This window comes from Bubalus kerabau, chromosome 3, assembly GCF_029407905.1.
Source record: "Bubalus kerabau isolate K-KA32 ecotype Philippines breed swamp buffalo chromosome 3, PCC_UOA_SB_1v2, whole genome shotgun sequence".
In the NCBI taxonomy this organism is placed as follows: Eukaryota; Metazoa; Chordata; class Mammalia; order Artiodactyla; family Bovidae; genus Bubalus; species Bubalus kerabau.
In genome coordinates, this window is record NC_073626.1 from 39,134,551 (window position 1) to 39,157,207 (window position 22,657).

Here is a 22,657-nt window from a genome sequence, read left to right on the forward strand (position 1 = left end):
ACAAGCTCCCACGTTGGGGGAATTTCACAGGGAAGTAACCAAAGGGAGGGGAAGCCCACCCCCATGGTCATGGTGGGGACTGGTACAATTCCTGGAAGAGTCTCTTTTTGGTCACATCCCCTAAAGTTAAGACAGCGCATTCAAACACCCCATGCAAGATAGGTAATCTAGTCACAGGTAAAAAGTATTTCCATGGAGAGGGGAAGGCTGTCTGTCTCTCTGTCTCAGCGCCTGTGGGTTCCCAACAGTAGAGAGTAATCTACAGTCCCAGCAGGGACATTCCTAAAGGCCCCTAGATGAGCCCCACCAGGATTCTTGAGCATCTCTAGAATACGAGTCAGAGCTCGCACCCAAGGCTGGACTCCTCCACAGTGAACCTGCCCTGGGAGCAGGCACCAAAGCAACTCAAACATCCAAGGAAGAAGTGGGAGCCAGAAAGGGGAAACTGTGAGGCACCTTCTCGATGTTCATTCTCAACACCACCCCCACGACCACTTCTAGAAATCGCTACTGGAGGGTGGACAGTGAGACGAGGGGCCAGAGGAGGGGCAACAAGCCTGTGCCCAGCATCCCTTAACGAGGAGGCAGGCGGGGGTGGTGATGCCAACCGGAGGCAGGTGGAGTCAGCTGGCGTTACCCGAGCTCCATGTTTAGCTGAGGTCATATCCGCCTCTTGCAGAACCATGTTCTCTTACAAGGCCACTAATAAGCCATTGACCTTGAGTTTGAGTCTGGGGCTGATGTTCTTCTCTAGGGGAACCCCAGGGGCCTTGTGGCTTAACGAGAAGAAATCCTCCTCGTTTTAGCAGCAATAGCTTTTTCCTCTCCACCCGCCACAGTGATCAAATTAACAGGTTGCTTCTCCTCAGAATAAAATGTGTCCTCAGGTCCCAGGAGGCACTGCCCATTTGCCTGTCTGATGGGCTCGGGACGGGAATGCAGGGAAGTAGTGTGTCTGCCTCTGGTGCTCCCCCAGCCCCCTGGCCCCAGTCCCTGGGAGGGTCTCTCCCACCTGGGGTGGCCGCCCAGGCCGGCAGTGAGACCACAGGGAGGGAGGCGCCCGAGTCTCAGCTGCAGGAGGTCTGGCAGGAGGCTGCGTATACGCTGCTGCCTGCTGTGGCCCCGCAGCTCAGGCTGCTGGTGGGACACTTGAAGGGCTTCATGCTGTTCTCCCTCTGGACGTGCAGGTGCTCCAGCCGCCAGCGCTCCCAGCTCTTCCGGAACTCCATCTGGACCTTCCGCGGGGAAAGGAGGAAAGCAGAGGCCATCAGACAAACCAACTGCCCACGAAATGGCCCCATGATTACATTAGGAGGGAAGGGAAAAAAAATCCAGTGCATTATATTAAGAGACACAAGTCAAGGGCTTCGGCACCTAAATTAATATCCCCATAAAATTGTTTCTTGTTGTTTCCTATTTTCTGGCTCTTCTCGGGAGGGAGACGGGCTTTGCTGATCTAATTGGTCTCTTGCATCTCTAAACTCTTGTGACTCAGCTAAGTACCTTTCACAATCCATCACAGTATCAGTTAGCGGAAGAGAAGGAGTGACAGAGAGATGTGGGGAGAAGGGATGTGGAGAGAGAAGAGAAGGAGAAGAGAGAGTCTGACTTCAGAGCCCTCTTGGATGACTAAGAGGGACAGCCTGCCCTGCCCCTCACTGTGTCAACACCAGACCCCTCTAAACTCCCCCAAGGGCTTTCATCCTGGCTCCAGGATGGAAGGGCAGAGGAGCTACGGAGAATGAGGCTGGGACTAGTAGCAGCCTGAAAGAGCAGGCTGCGGACAAGGACTTCTCAGCCTGGATTTGAACTAATCCCAGCCAGGAACTGGACTCAACCCACAGAGGGTGCAGCCCAGGTGAGTTCAGCCAAGCAGAACTGCTGCTGTGCTCAACTCAGCAGAACTCAGCCCTCCCCATCAGCAAGAGCCTTCTCGAGAGGGTGGAAGCTTGGAGCCCACGTGGTTAGAGCAGAAAGATACAACCCAAGTAACACTGCAGAGCCCCAGTCCCTTGAGGGCTGTGGCGATGCTGCGGCTGGCTCCTGTGATTCCAGCCCCCCACAGAGGCTGCTGGAAGCTGTACAGCCAGTCCAGGGCATCCAGAGAGCTCAGCCAGTGGACACGCCTCTACGTCTGCTTTCCAGAGCTTCTCTGATGCGCTCCACATGCACCACCAGAACTCCTCACACCAGAGTGTCTGGGGCCCAGGCCTGCCCTCTTGGGCTCCATCCAGCAGGGTGGCCAGCTGCCAGCAGCTGTGGGTACATGGCTCGCTGCCAACATCCCATGGGTGCAAACACCCCCCTTCTCTTCCTGCAGGGCTGCCATCCATCTCACTAAGCCCAGCAAGGTGCCTGGCATGGCCACATGCCTATCCCTTACAAGAACTTTATCTGCACTGAGTGAAGCTGAGATGGCCCAGAGCCTGCCTGCCAGGATGGTCCCCGGGTCCCGGGCAGCACCTCCAAGCCCGGGCTGGGGTAAGGGAGGGAGGCTGAGCAGACACCACCCACTGACCATGGCTCTTTGCCAGCTTACTGCCCGGGTGAGTGAGTGTGATGCGTGTGTTGATAACTGGCATGATGATGCCTGAGTCCTGCAGTGGCCTCTGCTTGTGCAGCTGCAGGAAGGCCACTCTTGTGGCTCAGCCCTTCACTGGGGAGATGAGAAGAGAGACGGCCAACTGAGGCACATCCCTGGGAAGCCAACTCAGGGACTAGAGAGGCCTCACAGATACAGGGAATTGGACAGGATTGGGACTGTGTCCCCCTCTGCCTCCCTCTCCCTCAGCCCTTTCCATGAACCTCTGCTGTGCTCCCCACCCCAATGACAATTGTCATTAAAAACCATCATTTACAGGGCACTTACTATATCCCCAGCATTCACCAAAGATTGTTAACTTTCACAGCAACCCTGTGAGGCAGCTCCTTAGTCCTTGTTTAAAGGTAAGGAAGGGCTTCCCTGGTAGCTCAGACAGTAAAGAATCTGCCTGCGATGGAGGAGACCTGGGTTCCATCCCTGGGTTGGGAAGATTCCCCAGAGAAGGGAATGGCAGCGCACTCCAGTATTCTTGCCTGGCGAATCCCATGGAGAGAGGAGCCTGGCGGGCTACAGTCCATGGGGTCTCAAAGAGTCGGACACGACTGAGCAACAAACACTTTCACAAAGGTAAGGAAACTGAGGGGCAGAGATTTAAGTATTTCTCCTAGTCTCAGCCAGGATCTGACCCTAGATCTGGGCTGACTCTAAAGCCAGGCTCCTAACCCTCCGTCTCCTGCCACTTGGACTATTTAGGCCACGCTTGTTTCTGCCGTGTCTCCCCCATCTTGGTAGGTACCCCATGAGAACTGGGAGCACATCCTCCTCTCAAAGCTTGCACAGTGCCCGGCATAGAGCAGGTACTCCATACATGTTCTCTCAATGAGCCAAATGAATAAATGACTAAATGAGCACCGAACATCGGATTCCTTCTTTTACTGAGCTCTCATGATCCAACAACAAAGACAACAACACACACCCTGGACCCCTGGCGCTCCCGCCAGCATGCTTCCTCACTCTCAGGTGGCCCTCATCCCTGCCTCCCAGGTCCCCAGGCCGGGCACCACGCCAGGCTCTGGGCTTTGGGATGAGTTGGGGGGGTCACACAGCTGGGCAGGAGCAGAACTGGGACCAGCACTCGGGCTCCCGAGTCACCAGAGCCACAGCAAAGCCACCCCTGGGCCTCCTCCCCTGTGCCCATGCCCTGCCCGCTGGCAGCTGGTGCAGGCCTTGGCGGCCACACAGGCCCAATGCCAGGGTCACAAGTATCCGGTATTGCTATGGCAACCCTGGGTCTGGAGAACAGCTCTTACGGACAGAGGGCTCAGCCCAGGAACCACAAGTGCTCGGTGACATGTCTGTCCGTGTGTCCGGAGGAGCTGGGCCCGAGACGTCTGGGGATGGTTGAAAGGAACCAGGCGGTGCGCGTGAGCAAGGCAGGTGCTCTGGGCCCTCCGAGCAGGGTCTCTTGGACCCCACAGCACCAGCCTGTGGGGAGAGGTCAGTGGGGATCTGAGCAGATACCCCCTGCTCCCACCCCAGCCACCAGGAAGCCACTGGAGGAGCAGACCCCCTTTCCTGTGGTGGGGCGGGCTCTGGCCTGTACATATTGAAGGTGCTCTCTCTCCCTCCAGGAAGAATTCATCCCAATCCCGACTCTGCACTATTTCCAGGCCAGACCTGGAGTGTGTCTCTGACCGTCTCTGATCTTCAACATTCTCACGTGAGAGAAATGAGAAACTCGAAACCAAAATTTCAGCAGGAAAGCTTTTTGGGGGGAAGCAGAGATAAGCAAACGAGACAGTGGTTTTTAAGGCGCCAAGAATGTGCCTTGTAACCGTCATCACCCTTTACATCACATGGAATTTTCCCTGCCCAGCCCTATTTGTTCCCTCAGGGCCTCAGTGCTCGAGATCTGTGATCTACTTGTGTGTGCACATGTGCGTAAGTGCACACGCATGGGCCCACATAAGACATCTGAGGACTGGGGGCCAGTTTCTTATATTTCTGCACCCCCACTGACATTCACACCCCACCTGCCCCACTCCCATCCCCAGCATCAAGAGCCCTTTACATGAGGCTGTGTCTTCCCCAAGCTCATGTGTTTGTTAGGGCATCCTGTCCACGCACGTGTGTTTGTGTACGTTGGGTGGGGGAAGAGAGAGAGAGGGTGATGGAACAACACAGGGACAAGACACCTCCTGAGCGCTGGTGCCTAGTGGGGTGAGCAGCGATTTCAGCTGAGAAGCCTGGACAACCCCACTGGACAACTCCAGGACAGTCAGTGCAGCAGCCCCACCAGGAGTCCACGTCCCTCCACAGGCCTCACCTCGTTGTTGACAAAGCAGTACAGGATGGCCACCATCAGCCCCTGGAAACAAGAGTCTTGTCAGCAGGAGGAAGAGGAGGGAGGCGCCCTGCAGGCAGGCCTGGTCTGAAGCTCCAGGGGGCCCCAACCTCAGCATCTCCCTCCTGAGACTGGGCAGCCAAGGCAGGCCCAGGCATGGGGGTAGTGGGTTCCTTCTCCTTTCATTTCCAGAGGAATGAGAAGACCCCTTGCTCAGAAACTGCAGAATTTCTTCAACCAGCCTCTCCTGGAAGAGGCCCAACCTGAGAAAATACACTTACCACATGGAATTTTCCCTGCTCGGCACTATTCGTTCACTCAGGAGCCCCAGTGCTCCAGATCCGTGATCTATTTGTGTGTGCGGACATGTGCGTACGTGCACACACATGGGCCCACACAGACATCTGAGGGGTTGGGCCAGTTTCTTACATCTCTGCACCCCTGTTGATATTTGACTCCCCACCCCTAGCAACAGCTAATACTAGTGGAGAGGCTCAGTTCTCAGCTTTGGAAACTATGTGACCTGGAAATCTCGTTTTAACATTGCCGAGCCTCAGTTTCCTCCTCTGTAAAATGGGAGACTCCTGCATACTGCCTCGTATTCTGGGAGGATGAGCTGCACAATGTCTGTAAAGCGCCCGCCACCAACGAGCAGCCCAGGGGATGGCAGGTGCTATGCCAGGCTGGGTGCCCAAGGTAACATCCAGGAAGGCTTCTTATCCAGTGCGCTCACAGAGAAGACTGGGTAGGTGTCAGGGTACCTGGGACTCTGGCTCTGCTCCAACCACGTCCCCTGGGGAAGGGCCGCTTTCAGCCCAGGCCCCGGGCTGCCCCTTAGTGGTGCAGGCTGGTCTCGCCCCGCCCCCACCCTGGGACTTCTGGACTGGGGCCCCCGCCGCGAGGTCACCTGGAAGGAGGTGAAGGAGAGCTCAGTGAATAGTTTGACGAAGCGCAGCAATCCCCGGGCATGCTCGTCCATCACGAAGGCGAAGATGACCTCATGCGTCCCCAGCAGGGGGATGAGTGTCAGCGTGGACTTGGCGAGCCTGGGGGGTGGGGCAGGGACATCATTCTGGACCTCTCTCATCGACTCTGCACCCCCTTCAGTGCTCCCAGCGCCCACCAAGGCCTGGCATCTGGGTCACAGAACCCTCCCCCACCGAATACCCTGGGACGGGCTGCCTGGAGGGGAGGAAGTAGAGGTGGAGACCCCAGAAGCCCAGGAGCTGCCCAGGTACAGGGGTGAGACAAGACTTGAGGGCTCAGGCCAGGCCTGGGTGGAGGAAGAAAGGGCACATAGGGATCAGCACCCAGGATCTCCCTCTGTGCCCGAAGGAAGGGCTCAGCGTGCCCGACAAGGGCGACTCCGCTACGTCACCTGCACTTGATGTCTGTCTTGCACATGAGGTTGGCCTGCAGTTTGGACACCACAATGCAGATGACCCGGACGAAGATGAGGAAGTTCACCTGCAGGCAGAGGGGAGGGCGACTGGAGGCCCTCTCAAAACGCCCTCGCGACCCCGTCCTCCCTTAGCGCCCGGGCCCACTGCAGCTCCCACCGCCTGCCCACAGCACCACTCACCCCGATGGCGAAGAGGATGGGCAGCCGGATTATGAGCCAGTAATTCATGTTGGAGTTCCTGGTCCAACAGCTGGAGCGGAGAGAGACACACAGGCCCCGGCTTGAGCACACAGAGCCCCCAGCTCCCAGTGCAGGCACCGGGCAGCCCCATACACAAGGGCATGCAAAGTCACACACACACACACACACAGCCACACAAACACTGCCGCCAGGAGTCACCCGACAACCAGTCCCAGGGTACACACACTCACACACACACACACACACATACACAGAGTCCTAAACACACAGAGATATGCACAGCCCCTTCATGAACCTCCAATCACAGTCACATGCGTCCTCACCTTCACACACAAATAACAGGAACATTTCACTCACAGTTGTTACAGGAAAGCCTAGGGGGACATCACCTACCCCCCAGACCAGCACCCTTGTCATCATAACATCCAGGGAGGGGGAGGCTGGGGGATTGCAGAACTAAATTCATAAATTTAGCTCCTGGTGCCTCAGTTTACCCTCCCAAGAGGCAGTAACTGCACACCCCAGGGGCCAAGGAATCCCATAGGGTTTGAGGACGGTGACCTCAGCACACCCCTCAGCCCCTCGGAGCAGGACACTCACCCCTCGTCCTCATAGAGGTACTTGACGATGCCCCAGGGGATGACAAACAGCAGGGGGACTCCTAAGAGGGTGGGGGAGAGAGAGGGCAGAGGGGCTGGCAGGCCGGAGCCCTGCCCGACACACCCGGAGGCCCCCGTCCGGGCTCTCCCACCTCCAGCCCTGCTCCTTGCCTGGCCCCGGCCATGTTTTCTAACAGGTACAGAATTAGGCTGGCATGGGTGCTTCAGAGAAGCGGCAGCAAGAGCCACCCTTCCCAACTCCCCACACTCCTCCCTAGAGAACGGTCCCCACCACATGGGTGCCATGACTTTCCTCACAGTCCACCCCCTCCCTGGGCCAACGGCCAACTCTTTGATGCCACCCACCCCTGCCTGGGCCCACACACCCATTTCAGTCAACTCCTGTAGCACTGAAAGTCCCTCCAGGTACCCGCCCCAATCCCCACGCAGCTGCCCGTGGCTGGGTGGAAGCCTGGAGCAGAGACAGGAGCCCTGTCCTTGACACCAACAGCCCAACTGACCACGCACAGGGGCCACACTGACGCCAGCTACCACAACGCTGCCCACATGGACGAGGCAGGATAGTGTGGCAGACAGCCTCTAGGATGACCCCCAACCACCCCACCCCTGGTATTCACACCTGGGTGTGGTCCACACTGGATCCAGATTGGTCTGTGTGACCAACATACAGCAGAAGTGATGGCGTGCCATTTCTGAGATTAGGGTAGAAAAGGTCTTCAAGATTGTAAAAGGCAGGTCTTGGGCTCTTTCTCTTTTAATCTGGTCACTTGCCCTGGGGGACACCAGCTGCTGGGTCATGTGGGCACTCAGAGAGCCCATTGTGGTGAGGAATGGAGGCCTCCAGCCAACAGATAGCAAAGACCTGAGCTTCCTGCCAACAACCTCGAGAGTGAGCTTGGAAGAGGATCCTCCAATCCATTAAGCCTTGAGATGATAGCTACCCTGGCCAACAGCTCCACGACACCTCTCTTGGAGATCCTAAGCCTGAGGCAGGCAACTCAGTTGAACCTGGAATTCTGACCATAGAAACTGCAAGATATAGTTGGTGTTTTAAATATCTAAGTGAGAGGTCCTTTGTTACACAGTCATAGGTAACTAATACACTGGCCCCTAGTTCCTTAAGGACAGAACCTAATTCATCTGCAGGGCCTCAGTGACCATCTCACTCTGGAGTTCAGTATACGTTCACTGACTTTCGATTGGACTGTCAGACTTCGCTGTTGGTCCAGTGATTAAGAATCTGCCTGCCAATGTAGGGGACACGGGTTTGATCCCCGGTCTGGGAAGATTCCACGTGCTGCGGGGCAACTAAGCCCGTGGGCCACAGCTACCGAGCCTGCACACGTAGAGCCTGTGCTCTGCAACAGGAGAAGACACTGTGATGAGAGGCCCATGCACCACAAGAGAAGATGCCGCGATGAGAGGCCCATGCACTACTGGAGTAGACCCCGCTCGCCGCAGCTAGAGAAAGCTGGTCTGTGGCAACGAAGACCCAGCACAGCTGGGTCTTTAAACATTAAAAATTTTTTAAAAATTGGATGGTCCATCCTCATGTGACCGACAAGGAGCTGCATCAGCAGCTAAACAGGCCACAGGTGGGACTAGAACACAGGCCTGCAATCCCACCACCTGATGGCTCTCAGCACCAACTCTGTCTAAGCCTGTCTCTGTTGGTGCCTCTCAGGGATGGAGATGTGGGTGTCCGAGAGGAATAAGAGTGTGCGTCTAAAGGTGCGTGGCCAGGATGTGTGTGAGGTGGTGGCGGGGAGTCCATGTGTATGCATGTGTGGCTTCGGGAAGCGCATTTCCAGGGCAGAACCCACTTCATCATCTTTCCTGCTGCCATCACCCACATCCTCAACACACGGACGTCCACTCAACAGCAGCTACCGAGCAGCTTGCGCTCCCGGAGCAACTGTACTTGGCTGTGCAGATGGTCAAGCACGGAGGGAGCAATGCGGCTCACGGCTGACCAGCACGGTCATCAGATAGCCTTCTCCTTAGCTATTTATTTTTACATAACCCCGACCTCCCAGCATCCATGTTGCTTTAGTAACAGGCCTTCATGAGACTGGACAAGAGGCAGACAGCTTCCCAAGGCTCCAGCACATAGCACCGAGCCTGTCACATAGAAGATGCCCAGTGAGAATGGAATGAATGAAGTGAAAGAGTCAGTGTATTAGTGAGACAAGGGAAGCTGTCCAGGCAATGCCAATGCCCTGAGCCACACACACATCTGGACACCTCTGTCTTCGACATCCCCAGCCCCCTGCTGGCCTTTTTCTGAGACCCTACCCCACGACAAGGGAGCTCACTCATGTTAAAAACCAGACCTGGTGAACTTCATTCATGCCTCAGCATCTCCTTAACAAAGTCTTAAAAAAAATGCACGCACAGCTCTGCTGCTTGCAAACATTACACACTCCCTGCTGGCTTCATCTTTCTCCCATTTAGAAAATCAACAAGACAGGCTGGAGAAAAAGGCTTGAATGAAGACACACAGTCTGGCTCCGAGAAGTGATGATTTCCTCATGTGTCACATGCCTCCACCCTGAGAGGCCTCCTTCTGCTGGGTTATGGGGGTGTCCGGCCACCCGTGGACAACAGGAGAGGCTGACATGCCTTTTGGGGATTCCCGTGCTGTATCAGCATCTTAATTTTAATTCCTGCATCTGCATATGAAGCTAAAAGGTGTTTCCCAAGCATCCCACTTGCGCAGAGAGCCTCCTAGCATCACAGCATAGCTCTGGGCTCTCAGTGACTCTGTCTGTCCTTCTGTCTTTGCTCCTCTGTCTCTCTATATCTCCCCATCCCAATTCCTCAAGAAAAGGATGATCTGAGTGGGAAGAGGGGGTCCCCCTGGGTCCTGCCCTTCTGCTCCCTCAGACTCTGGGTCCCAAGCTGGGGCATGAGGTGATGGGAAAAGACTGGAACCCCCTCCCTCATTGCCCCCTCCCCCACTGCCCCCTCCCCCATTGCCTCACTCAGAGACACACAGGAACACTGTATGTCCCAGCCCCCCAAAGTCTCCACCCACCACCCATGCGCCTCTGCACACATCACACCGCTCCTTCCATCGCTTCCGCCCTCAGGTCACCATGGTGACAGCACTCCAGCGCTGATGCTATTTCCCAGAATGGACAGAAACAGTCCCCCACTCTGAGGACCACCTTCCCGGAGCTCCCCTTCATGGCCTAACTCCACCCACCCCTCCAGTTGGCTGCAGGGCTCTTCAGCTTTGCCCACTGCCAGTCTGATGCCCCTGCAGAATGAAGAGGCCTGGGAGGGGAGGAAGCCAAGCAGGGAAGGGCTGGGCTCTGGTGGAAGAGGGAAGGAAGGGTAGGAGGGAAGAGCTGTACACTGAGGGCAGGCCCACCTGCCCGCTGCGGGGACCTGAGTTTGCTCGGCCGGGCCCTCAGGGGCTAGAGAATACCTGGCGGGACAGGCAATGGGGCCCAGGGCCTGAGAGTCGGGAGGCCTGGGCCCAGCGCCTGCTCTCTACCACCTTGCCCTCAGGACACTGAGCAAAGCCCCTTTCCAGATGCTCTTCTGCAGCAGAGCTATGGAACAAAGTAGCCAAAGAGCATCATCGACAAGGGATGAAGTCTGAGGATGGGGCAGGGCAGCCGAGGGGAACCAGACAGAGCCCAGAGCCAGGAACCCAGGGCACTTCCCAAGGAGGCGGGTGGGACCAGGCACAGCCTAGCAGGGGCTCAGGGGAAGGAGCCAGTCTGGGAAAGGGGGAAATTAAGGGAGGAGCATGGAAATGGGAAGAGAGTGGGTCCCATTCTGGTGTGAGAGGCCCAGAGGCCTGCCCGCTCCTGGCTCCATCCCAGGTGGGTGCCCGAGGGCCCCTCCAAAGGAACTGTTGTTGCATCTGTTTCTGGGGTAGAGGGTGGAGGTTGGGGGTGGAGGCTGGTGGGGGGTGCTGCTAGGATGGGTGCCTCAGCCCTGCCCCACCTCACGCCATTCTGACTGGAATCCCATGTGGAGAGAGGCAGAAGCACAACCAGAAATGTTCCAGCAAAAAAAAAAGACACAGTGGTTCTCGGCAAACTTTTTTGGCTAGAACATTTCCAGCTGGGCTCCAGGCACTTCCGGGGTCTACCCTTTGCTCAGCTGGCTTCCAGCTGACCCTCTCCCACTCTCTCACTCAGCTCAAAGCTCTCGTCTTCTTCGTCAAGTGACAGAGCCACGCCCCTCAGCCCCACACCCAGGGACCCCCACCCTGAGACCCAGGACTGTCTATTTCCCTCAGGGCTGGGGTGCCCAGGACCGGGTGTGGGGCTCTATCCCCCAAGGGTCTTAGGGGCCAGGATCTTTGAGACTGGTACCATGACGGCCAATGGTGTGTGTCGTGTATTTGGCCAGAGAGGCGAAGGCCTCTGCTTCCATTAAGGGGGGAGAGTCACGCAAAGGCAGAGAGGCTGGACAATGACTTGACAGTCCCATCGGCAGCAAGTCCTGTGCCCAGGAGGGGGTTCTCCAAGGGGGCCCCACCCCTTGGCCCAGCCGTATGTTCTGAGTACCGGGTGGCCCCCTGGGTAGCCTGAAGGCAGCAGCTCCAAGAGGGATCAGGGTCTCCCACCCGCTGCGCTCAGTCGGGGTAGGGGTGAGATGAAGGGCGGCGGGCCTTACCCCAGCCAATGCTCAGGTAGAGCCTGAAGACACGCTGCTCGGAGAAGACGGACAGGGCCAGCAGCGAGTACAGGTACACCCCCTCCACCAGGAGCCAGTAGTAGTTGGCTGCCACGCAGTATTGCATGAGCAGGAACACCAGGCGACAGCCCAGAGACTCCTGGGAGCAGAGGAAGGGTCCCCAGGGGACAACAGCTCGGCCCCTGCCTCTCTTGACCCCTCTCCTGGTCCCGCCCCAGCTGCTATCCTGCCAGAGCAAATGCAGGATGACACAGCTGACACCTCCCCACCCGGGCCAGTGCTAAGACCCTGACCTGCTCTATCTAGCTCATGGGGTCCTCACTATCCTGGAGGAAGGAAACTAATTTTCCCCATACGGGTGAGAAAACTGAAGTTCAGAGAAGTAAATAACTTATGCCTGCAAACGAGTAAGTGAACTGGAATTCAAACCCAGGTCTGTCTCCAAAAACCACTCCCCGGAGTCAAACAGTACCCTCTCTATGGGCAGGGAAGTATCTCCCTCCTCAGACTGGAAGCTCCCCAGGGTGTACTGCCTCTCCCATCAGACTGGACAGGGGGACTCTGCAGAGTGGACAGCCTCTCCCGTCAGACTGGGGGCTTCCCAGGGTGGACAGCCTCTCCCATCAGATGGGACTTGGGGTTCCCTGGGGTGGACAGCCTCTCCCATCAGACTGCGGGCTCCTCAGGGTGGACCACATCTCTCATCAGACTGAGGGCTTCCTGACGACCAGGTCAGAGCAGCTCTTGCCTTCCTTTGTGCCAGGCCTCAGTGGGGTAGGGAAGCCTGCCCTTCACAGATCATCCACCCTCCCCAATCCCTCCCTGGACACACCACATACCTGGTAGGAGAGGAGCCCGTCCCACTGATGCTGCTGGGCGGCCGTGCCATACATCCACTTGAGGACCGTGTCCTTGATGAAGACGGACAGTGCTCGGAGGATGAAGGATGCAAAGAGGTTCAGATGGATGTAGTTCCGGGTACAGTGCAGGTGTCTGCGGGAGAAAGCAGGACCTTCCCTGGCACGATGACCGACAATTCCACTCCATGAGCCCTGGTTCTCAGGCATGTGTCGGTTCCTGGGACTATGCTCCTGTCTTTCTTCCTCCAAGATGCCCTCATTTCCCATAATCTTGAAAATCCTTTGGATTTCACGTCCCGCCTATCCATGAAGCCTTCAGCTGTGTGGTGACTGCCACCCCACCCTCATCTACATTCTATCCTTTTCTCTGCAGCATCTTCCCTTCTACAAAGTCACGTGTAACCCAAGCGATCTGTTGGAAGACCACTTTTCCCACTGGGGACTTGCTTGGCTTCCTGATGACAGCCATGTCTAACATGCCTCCAGGCTGCCTTACAGTGACAGATTGGGGCTAAGCACGTGGCAGGAATTCAAAAAGTACTGGATACAACTTCAATATCCTTTCGTGTAAAAACAAACTGAAAATATGAGGACATTTCTTTACCCAGTAAGGGCTGTCCAGCCAAACAAGGAGCCAACCTCATTCTTAACTGAGAAATTGTAAAAAGATTCCCTTTAAATCAGGAACAAAATAAGGATTATCTAGCTGTAAGGTCTACTTATATCACATCTAGTCAACTTTGTACTACAAATCCTAGCCACTGTAAGAAGGCAAGGGGAAAAATGGATAAGAACTGGAAATAAAGACACAAAATTGTCACTGTTTATAGATGATCTTCACAGGAAATCCAAGAGAATCAACACACAAAGTATTAGAACTAATCAGAGTTCATTCAACAAGGTTGCTGATATGTATGTTTATGTACATCAGCAATAAACGATTAAAAAGTAAATTTAAAAATTCATTTGCACTATTTTAAATTAGTACCTGGAAATAAGTCTAACAGAAGATGGCACAATTTCTATGGAGCACACAGGTAAAGCTTGCTTAAAATAATTAAAGAAGACTCAAATTAATGGAAGAATCACCAGATTCATGGATAGAGACACTATCTTGAATGTGTTGATTCTCTTCACATTAACCAATAAATTCAATTCACTCTAATAAAAATTCCAACAGTGTTGGTTTTTCTTTTGATGGAATTTTTAAAAAACTTATAAAGAAGAACAAAGCGATTCACCTATGCACTTCATGTATCCGTTCTTTTCCAAATTCTTTTCCCAATTAGGTTGTTATAGAATATTGAACAGAGTTCCATGTGTTATATAGTAGGTCCTTGTTGGATATCCATTTTGTTTATTTATTTTTATTTTTCTGGCCATGATGTGTGGTATGTAGGATCTTAATTCCCCAACCAGGGATCAAACCAGGGCCCCCTGCATTAGAAGAACAGAGTCTTAACCACTGGACCACCAGGGAAGTCCCAGTTATCCATTTTAAATATAGCAGTGTGTACACGTCAATCCCAAACTCCCTAACTATCCCACCCTTCCTCCCTGGTAACCATAAGTGCTCTAAGTCTGTGAGCCTGTTTCTCTTTTGTAAATAAGTTCTGTTAATCAATTATGCCCCAATATAAAATGAAAAGTTAAAAAAAACAAAACTTATAAAGAGAGTCAAGGGGGACTTCCCTGACAGTCCAGTGATTAAGACTCTGTGGTTCAAATGCAGGGGACATGAGTTCAATCCCTGGTTGGGGAAACTAAGATCCCACATGGTATGCAGTGTGGTAAAAATAAATTACATTAATTTTTTTAAAAAGAAGAGCCAAGGGCCAAGAATAGTACAGACACTCCTAAAGAATCACAATGTAGGGGCCCCTGCTGTAAAAAAATTAGATTTTCTAATGAATCTAAGTAGTTAAGGCACCATGGTTATCAACAAAGGGACAGGTAAGTAGACCAATGGAAGACAATCCAGATGACAGAGACCCACCCAGGTGCAGATAAGGCTTGCCACGCAGCAGAAGCCAGGGGTGGAAAGGGGGCTATCCATAAGTGGTCCTGATGCAATTAACTATATGCATATGTGGAAAAATGAAATTAAATCTCTTATTTTCACTATAGACAAAAATAAATTCCAGGTTCACCAAGGAGCCATAAGGGATATGTAAAACTTATGATGCTAGGATAAGGAAAGATTTCTTAAGACCATAAGGAAATTTGGCCTTTGGGGGAAAAAATTTGATAATTTTTTTTATCAATTGGAAAAATGAATTTTTATTAATTGATAACACTCATGAATTATGTTTATCAACAGAATTAGATACTTGATATATTTCGTTCTATTAAAATTAAAACTTTTATTTATCAGTAGAATCAGATACATTGATATATTCCATTCCATTAAAATTATTAAGGCACCATACAGTAAGTGAAAAAATAAACCACAGGCTGAGACAACATATCCTGGATTATTATCCAGAATATGTAAGGAATGCCTAAAATCAAAAGAAAAAGCCAAATCAGCCAGTAAGAAAGTAAGCCAAGGATATGAACAAGCAATTCACAGAATGAAACATAAAAAGTCTGGTAGATCTCTCTAGGAATCAGTGATATGCAAATTAAAATCATAATGAAATATTTCACACACTTCAGATTAGCAACAATTAAGTCTGAAAATAGGAAATATTGGTGAGGATGTTAAGCCAAGGGAACTCTCATGTATTACCAGTAAGAGGGCAAACGGGCCTGACCACTTTGGAAAACAGCTTCACAACACCTAATACATTTGCAGCAGCACGTTGTATTCAGACCAGGCACTTCTACTCAGAGGCATGCGCCCCTGGAGCCACGCACAGGGGGTCATGGGTAAGCATATTCATCTTAGCAATGTTTATAATTGAGAAAAGAAGAAGAGAGAGAGAAACGTCTCAAATGTCCAGTAAAAGGACAACAAATAAACTGCAATATATCATAAATGGAGTGATGGTTCAAACGAATGAAACAGAACCACCTGTATCGTTTGTGAATGAACCTCACAAAAATACAACATCAGGCCAAAAATAACACTGCTGAAAAGTATGCCCAACATGCCATTAAAGATACGCAAGATCCATGCTATATGGTTTTATAGATACTTAGAAATGCAATAAAAGTATAGAGAGAGGCATCAGAATTATAAGCAGCCCCAGAGGAGTTCCCTCTGGTGGGGAGGAAGGGTGATCCTGAGAAACTTAACCTTGACACTGGGCTCTAGTTCTGGGCTTCGGGGTGTGTGTGCACAGGTGATTATAGTCCCAGACACTGTATTTTCAGATCTCTAAACGTTTCCTAATAAAAGGGGAGACTATTCTTGAGTGAATGTATTTATGGCGCACTGACTGTGTGCCCAGCCCTGACTGTGCCAGAAGCCATGGGGACGCAGGAGGAAGGTCGCCTCTCCTGCTCCTGCTGGCTGGTGTCCTGAGTTCCCAGCCCTCGGAATTCCTCCTGCCCTTGAACCTGGCCCTCCTGGCTTACCGCCATCAGTGCAGAGGGCGTGGGAAGGGCCTGGTACTCTGAAAGGAAGGGGTAGACCTGGGGAAGAAATTTTCTACAGGAGCTGACAAACTCCAAAGAGAGGAGAATCGCTAACATGCTGAGGTCTCCTAAAATCATACTGAACTCCCCCTCATTTGAGACATACGCTCATGGGAGAGGACCTCCTCTCCTCCCATCATCCACCATGAAGGCGTGCAGCATGTGTGCATGTCTGCTTTTCCTTTTTTGCAGTATTACATGCATACATGTACACGGTATAGATTAGCCTAAGTACACAGTGCTGTGGGCTCTGTTTTCAACCTCAGAGTCTACGGTGTGGCCTCGCTGGACATCTCTTAGGAGAGGACCCTGCTATGCTGTCACTTCAGTTTGCTGCCCCCTCCTCTATATGGGGACAGAGCGACGGGTCAGGCGGAAGCAGCCCCCTTACCTGAAGCCCAGGAGGATGGCCGAGGCGATGACCAGCGCAGAGAAGGAGAGCGCGTAGCCCACCGTGTAGATGACGTAAAGAGACAGGAGCTGCTGCTCCGGGGAGCTCTGTGTGCACACAGGGGACAGGGCATTTGGGGGAGCCCACGACCCTCCTCTCTCACAGCCTGCTTACCCGGGGGATGGGGAGACTCAGCCCCACTGGGATCCCGGAACTGAGGAAGGGAATCACCTATGGTGACGGTCCCCGGATTTCGAGGACCTTGTTCTAAGGCCAGAGACGTGAACACACACCACCTGTATCCAGAAGGCATGGTGAGCAAAGCCCCAGAGGCAGAGGGGTGGGCAGGTGGAGACAGACCTACCCGGCAGATGGCCCAGGTCCCTGCTCCCATGAAGTTGGCCCCCTGCTGCCCCTTCCCTCGCCTCCTCAACTCACGCGGTCCCCTCGCTTGGAATCCTCACACTCGGACAGGTCCCTCCAGGGCAGGCTTGAGTTCTCCTTGTGCAGCCACAGGCCGTCCGCGGTGCAGAACCGGTAGACGTGACCCTGCAGCACTGGGGCGGAGACACGGGGTGAGCCTCGGCCCGAGGCCACCTGCCTCGCCCGTCCCCACCCAGGGGTCGACCCTGTGACCCCTACACACACACACACACACACACACACACACACACACACACGGGTCTTCCTCTCCTGCCACGTGTCCGTTTCACCCAGGAACAGGAAAGGTCACAAAGGGGACCTGCCCAGGCCCTGCCTCAGCCTTTCCTCTTAGTCACCCTGGAATGCAGTTTGATGAATCCACACTTTTGAGATAAGGCCACACCATTTCCAAGGCAGAGGAACCAGAGATCAAATTGCCAACATCTGTTGGATCATTGAAAAAGCAAGAGAGTTCCCGAAAAACATCTACTTCTGCTTTATTGACTACGCCAAAGCCTTTGACTGTGTGGATCACAATAAACTGTGGAAAATTCTGAAAGAGATGGGAATACCAGACCACCGGACCTGCCTCCTGAGAAACCTGTATGTAGGTCAGGAAGCAACAGTTAGAACTAGATTAGAATCAACAGACTGGTTCCAAATCGGGAAAGGAGTACATCAAGGCTGTATATTGTCACCCTGCTTATTTAATTTATATTCAGAGTACATCATGAGAACTGTTGGACTAGATGAAGCACAAGCTAGAATCAAGATTGCCAGAAGAAATATCAATAACCTCAGATACGCAGATGACACCACCCTTATGGCAGAAAGTGAAGATGAACTAAAGAGCCTCTCGATGAAAGTGAAAGAGGAGAATGAAAAAGTTGGCTTAAAGCTCAACATTCAGAAAATGAAGATCATGGCATCTGGTCCCTTCACTTTATGGCAAATAGATGGGGAAACAGTGACAGACTTTATTTGGGGGGGCTCCAAAATCACTGCAGATGGTGACTGTAGCCATGAAATTCAAAGACACTTACTCCTTGGAAGAAAGTTATGACCAACCTAGTCAGCATATTAAAAAGCAGAGACATTACTTTGCCAACAAAAGTCTGTCTAGTCAAGGCTATGGTTTTTCCAGTAGTCATGTATGGATGTGAGAGTTGGAGTATAAAGAAAGCTGAGCGCCAAAGAATTGATGCTTTTGAACTGTGGTATTGGAGAAGACTCTTGAGAGTCCCTTGGACAGCAAGGAGATAAAACCAGTCTATCCTAAAGGAAATCAGTCCTGAATATTCATTGGAAGGACTGATGCTAAAGCTTAAACTCTAATATTTTGGCCACCTGATGCGAAGAACTGACTCATTTGAAAAGACCATGATGCTGTAAAAGATTGAAGGCAGGAGGAGAAGGGGATGACAGAGAATGAGATGGTTGGATGGCATCACCGACTCAATGGACATGAGTTTGGGTAAACTCTGGGAGTTGCTGATGGACAGGGAGGCCTGGCGTGCTGCAGTCCATGGGTCACAAAGAGTTGGACACGACTGAGTGACTGAACTGAACACACCATTTCCATGTCCCTGCCTCAAATCTCACTCAGACAAGGCTCAGTGCTGATGAGCTATGGCCCTGGCAGACCCACAGCCATCCCTGAGATTTCTGATTCTTGGAACTCAGGTCCACCTCCTTGGGCAAAGTAGACCTCAGCTATAAAGTGGCCACAGAACTCCCAAGAGAAAGAAAAAGACACACCCCTTCCTTCAGGGAGCCCCAGTCTGAAGGGAGACACAGCCCCGCCTCAGGGAGCCCCAGTCTGAGGGGAGACACAGCCCTGCCCTCAGTGAGCCCCAGTCTGAGGGGAGACACAGTCCAGCCTCAGGGATCCCCAGTCTGAGGGGAGACACAGCCCCGCCTCAGGGAGCCCCAGTCTGAGGGGAGACACAGCCCCTAAGACACAGCCCTGCCCTCGAGGAGCCCCAGTCTGACGGGAGACACAGCCCCGTCCTCAGGAAGTTCTAACCTGATGGAGGAGACCCAGTCCTATTGTCAAAGATCACCTGATTTAAAGGAATACATAGCTAACGGCAGAGATACAGTCCTTAGAGACCCTCTGTTCAAAGAGGGGGAGAACTGGCTCCTCCCTTCAAGTAACTCCAAGTAGCTGGAGACAGAGACTGTCCTCAGAGACCTCCCAGTCTGAGTGGGGAGCCCCTGTCCTCCAGGAGCTCCCCGTCTGAGAGAGGAAGGAAGCACAGTGCCTGACTTCAGAGAATCAAGACTCTCACAGAAAGAAGAAGGTGCTTAGAAAGCAATAACATCAATGTGAAGAAGAGAGGTCACACACAGGCCCAGCAGAATTGAGGGCAGGGTGTCCCTGTGCCCCTCACACCCTGTCTGGGCATCTGGTGCTGGAGCAACTGCCCTCGCAGGCCTCAGTGTCCACCATCCAGGGAGCGGGTTGGCTGGTGGCCCCAAGTTTGCAGTGAGGTCACAGTGATAGGGGCTTACTTGTGTCTGAGAGGAAATATAAGTCTAACCCCAGGGCCAGGAAACCAGGGACAAAAGCAGGGAGAGATTTTGCACCGTGTCAAGGAGGGGACTAGGGGCCAGGACAAGTTTTAAAAGACTGAAAAGACTTCCCTGGTGGTCCAGTGGTTAAGAATCTGCCTACCAATGCAGGGGACACAGGTTCAACCCCTGGTCCAGGAAGATCCCACGTGCCGGGGAGCAACTAAGCCTCTGTACCACAACTACTGAGCCCATATGCCACAACTAAGACTCAACACAGCCAAAAATAAATATTTTTTTAATTCTAAAGGAAAAAAGATTTTAAAGACCAGATTCCCCAGGTGTGGGAAGAAGGCTCAGCGTGAGGGAGAGAGGGAGGCCCTGGGTGGCAGTGGCTGCTCAGAAGTTTCCAGGTGAGGCAGCAGTAAGGACAGGTCTGTGCAGGGGGCTAATTAACACGCATGTCTGACAGCAGCATCGCCAGCCCAGGTCCACCTACCAGGGCCCAGGAGGGACGCGCCATGGAGGCCGGGGCTGCATTTCCTAGTTCACAAACCATCAAGCCACCCTCTGCTGTCGTATGCCCGAGATCTTCATTTTAAGGGCTGGGGCAACCCTCCGCCTACATGGTCAGGCACCTTCAGGGCCTGTCAGTGGGACCCTGGTCCCCTGAGCCAGTCCCCAGCTTGCAACTCACTCTCTCCTTTCTCCCACTGCTCTTCAGAGACCCTGAGCAGGGTCCTGATTTAGGAGACAGAAGGTATCTGGCAATACCGTGGGGCTAAGTCAGCTTTTGGCATCACAACTTCTAGAAGAACCCGCATTTTAAGAGACGTCCCCAGGGAAGAGAAATAAAGGCCTGAAAAATCGAATGGTGGGACTTCCCTCAGCAGGAGAAGCCCCCGACACAGGATGAACAAAATCAAAAAAGGAAAAAGGCAGAGAAGGGGAGGCACCAGGTCTGATTCTAAGTGACTGGATGTGCCCCCGGATGTCTCTTTGATCTGCTGCGTGAGTGCCTAGAATTCTTCCCCAGGGGTTGAGTCATCTGATATGACAGCAACACCAGCCTTCAGGGGTAATAACCCCAGAGCAGTGATGGAGATCTGGGCTGATTCCACGGGGTGTGAGACTGGTGTCAGAGCCTTCTCTGCAGGCCCGTTTAGATGGGAGGAAGTGGGGAGAGGTGAGGAGGCAGAGGGGCCAGGCAAGGGAGAGGACCCAGCAGTGGAGCCCAAACCACGGAAGTACCACTGACCCAGGACGCAGCAGCGTGACCCTAATAACACTCAACTCGCCACAGGGGCACAGGGTCTGGCAGCCAGGAGGCACACAAATGGATGCTTTCCTTCCTCTCTCAAGCCCTCTCTGCAGTCTGCACTCTCACAGAATCAGGTTTTGAGCACCTGCTGTATGCCTGACACCTGAGAACATCACAACCACCTTACAAGGTTAGGTGCTGAGAATCCCATTTTACAGATGGAGAAACCGAGCCTCTAAGAGGCCAAGTGACTTGCCCAAGATGATCCAGCCAGGGAGTGGCAGAATCAGGATCACAGCCCCTGGCCCTCTGCCTCTGGAGGCCAAAAGGCCAAGAGTCAGCACCGAACTCGCTGCTAACAGTCCACCACGGCCTTGTGCCATTTCTCTGCCCTTCCTCTGGGCCTGGATTCACCAACATTCTGCATCTTCCCAGCAGATCCTCTTGGCAGTGTGGGCCCCCTGCACCCTGCCATTCCTGGGCTCTCTTCTCAGGGCGAACTGGGAGGATGGGGAGGTGGTAGGGAGGTGGAATGTGCACAGATGTGTGTGTCACCGGCACAGTGTCAAGGGATCGCTGCACCCCTGCAAAGCTCAGTGAGCCTATGCAAATGCGTCTGTCAATTACCCTTCATTAGCAGCAAATATTAAAAAGCTAGAACTGTTCCTGGCCCGGCTGTGGTCCCCAGGCGCCCATCTTGGCTGGAGATGGGGTGGGTCAGGGCCCAGCCCAGCTTATCAGGCCAGCCTTATCTGGCCCGGGAGCTACTGGTATATCATAACCAGAAGCTTGGCTCTGGTCTTGTCAACACCAGGAGGCAGCTGGCCATGAGCCAGGAAGCCTAGGGAATATTTCATTAAGTCAGACCCTGGTGCTGGAAATAAAACCCCCAATTAAACACTTCCCCTCCCGGAAACTGCAGCGGCGTCCGTAATCAAGCTAACAGCCGCCCTTCCACGTGGACGTGGGCACTCAGGGCTGTGGAGAGGCGCTCATGAATCCATTAGCTCCTGTACCCTGGCAACAGCAGTGGCCAGCACGGACTCCTGGGCCCCCAACTTCCAGGCCGGGATGCCAAGATTCAAAGAAGGCAGTCACAGGACCTCCCCAGAGTGCAGGAATGAGGGTCAAAGCCAGGGCTGGAACTAAAGGGGCCGGCTTGGACTCCGGGTGAGGGGCTGTGCCTCACATCAAGGAACAGAGGAAGACCTCAAGCTCAAATCCTGGTTCTGCCCTCAACCAGCTATGGGACCTGAGGCAGACCTCCCTGGGTCTCAGTTTCCTCATCTGTAAAATGGAAACCATGATAGCTTCCCAGGTCGGTGGTGTGAAGACTACAAGTGAAAGCATGTGAAATGCCTGGTGGCTATGTGTGTGTGTGTGTGCGCGCTCAATCATGTCCAACTCTTTGCAACCCCATGGACTGTAGCCTGCCAGGCTCCTCTGTCCATGGAACTTTCCAGGCAAGAATACAAGAGTGGGTTGCCATTTCCTTCTCCAGGGGACCTTCCTGACCCAGGGTAGAACCCATGTCTCTTGCGTCTCCTGCATTGGCAGGCGGATTCTTTACCACTAGCGCCACCTGGGTGCCTGGCTGGCCTTCAGAACACAGTCACAGTGAAAGCCCTGCTCCTGCCCAACCCCGTCCACCCCTATCCTGGCCCCAATTCTTCAAAAGAGTGCCCTTCACTGGGGCTGGGCTGGAATTTAGGACCCTGACGCAGCTGAAATCCCTCCAGGACCAGCAGGGGGCCTCGGCTTCCTTCCGCAACCCTGGCCTGCTGCGAAAGCTCCTCCAGGGAGGCACCTGTCAGAGTTACCAAGAATTGTGAGTTATAGGCTATTTTTAAAGCATTTT

The 22,657-nt window shown here is 53.3% G+C and overlaps 1 protein-coding gene and 1 non-coding gene across 2 annotated transcripts in view; both read right to left on the bottom strand.

Moving 5' to 3' along the window:
- Nucleotides 1-952: 952 nt before the first annotated feature.
- Nucleotides 953-22,657, bottom strand: part of GLP1R (glucagon like peptide 1 receptor) — a 35,188-nt gene continuing 13,483 nt past the window's right edge. Inside the window, exons 4-13 of the mRNA XM_055571492.1 lie at nt 17,040-17,158; nt 16,602-16,708; nt 12,608-12,761; nt 11,748-11,907; nt 7,090-7,150; nt 6,469-6,538; nt 6,265-6,353; nt 5,794-5,932; nt 4,869-4,910; nt 953-1,235 (exon numbers count right to left, since the gene is read on the bottom strand). Coding sequence (XP_055427467.1) covers nt 1,068-1,235; nt 4,869-4,910; nt 5,794-5,932; nt 6,265-6,353; nt 6,469-6,538; nt 7,090-7,150; nt 11,748-11,907; nt 12,608-12,761; nt 16,602-16,708; nt 17,040-17,158 — 1,109 coding nt within the window. The 3' untranslated portion in view covers nt 953-1,067. The remainder of the gene's footprint in view (nt 1,236-4,868; nt 4,911-5,793; nt 5,933-6,264; nt 6,354-6,468; nt 6,539-7,089; nt 7,151-11,747; nt 11,908-12,607; nt 12,762-16,601; nt 16,709-17,039; nt 17,159-22,657) is intronic.
- TRNAR-UCU (transfer RNA arginine (anticodon UCU)) lies at nt 14,036-14,108 on the bottom strand. The gene has a single exon. It is a non-coding gene; the product is annotated as a tRNA-Arg (tRNA).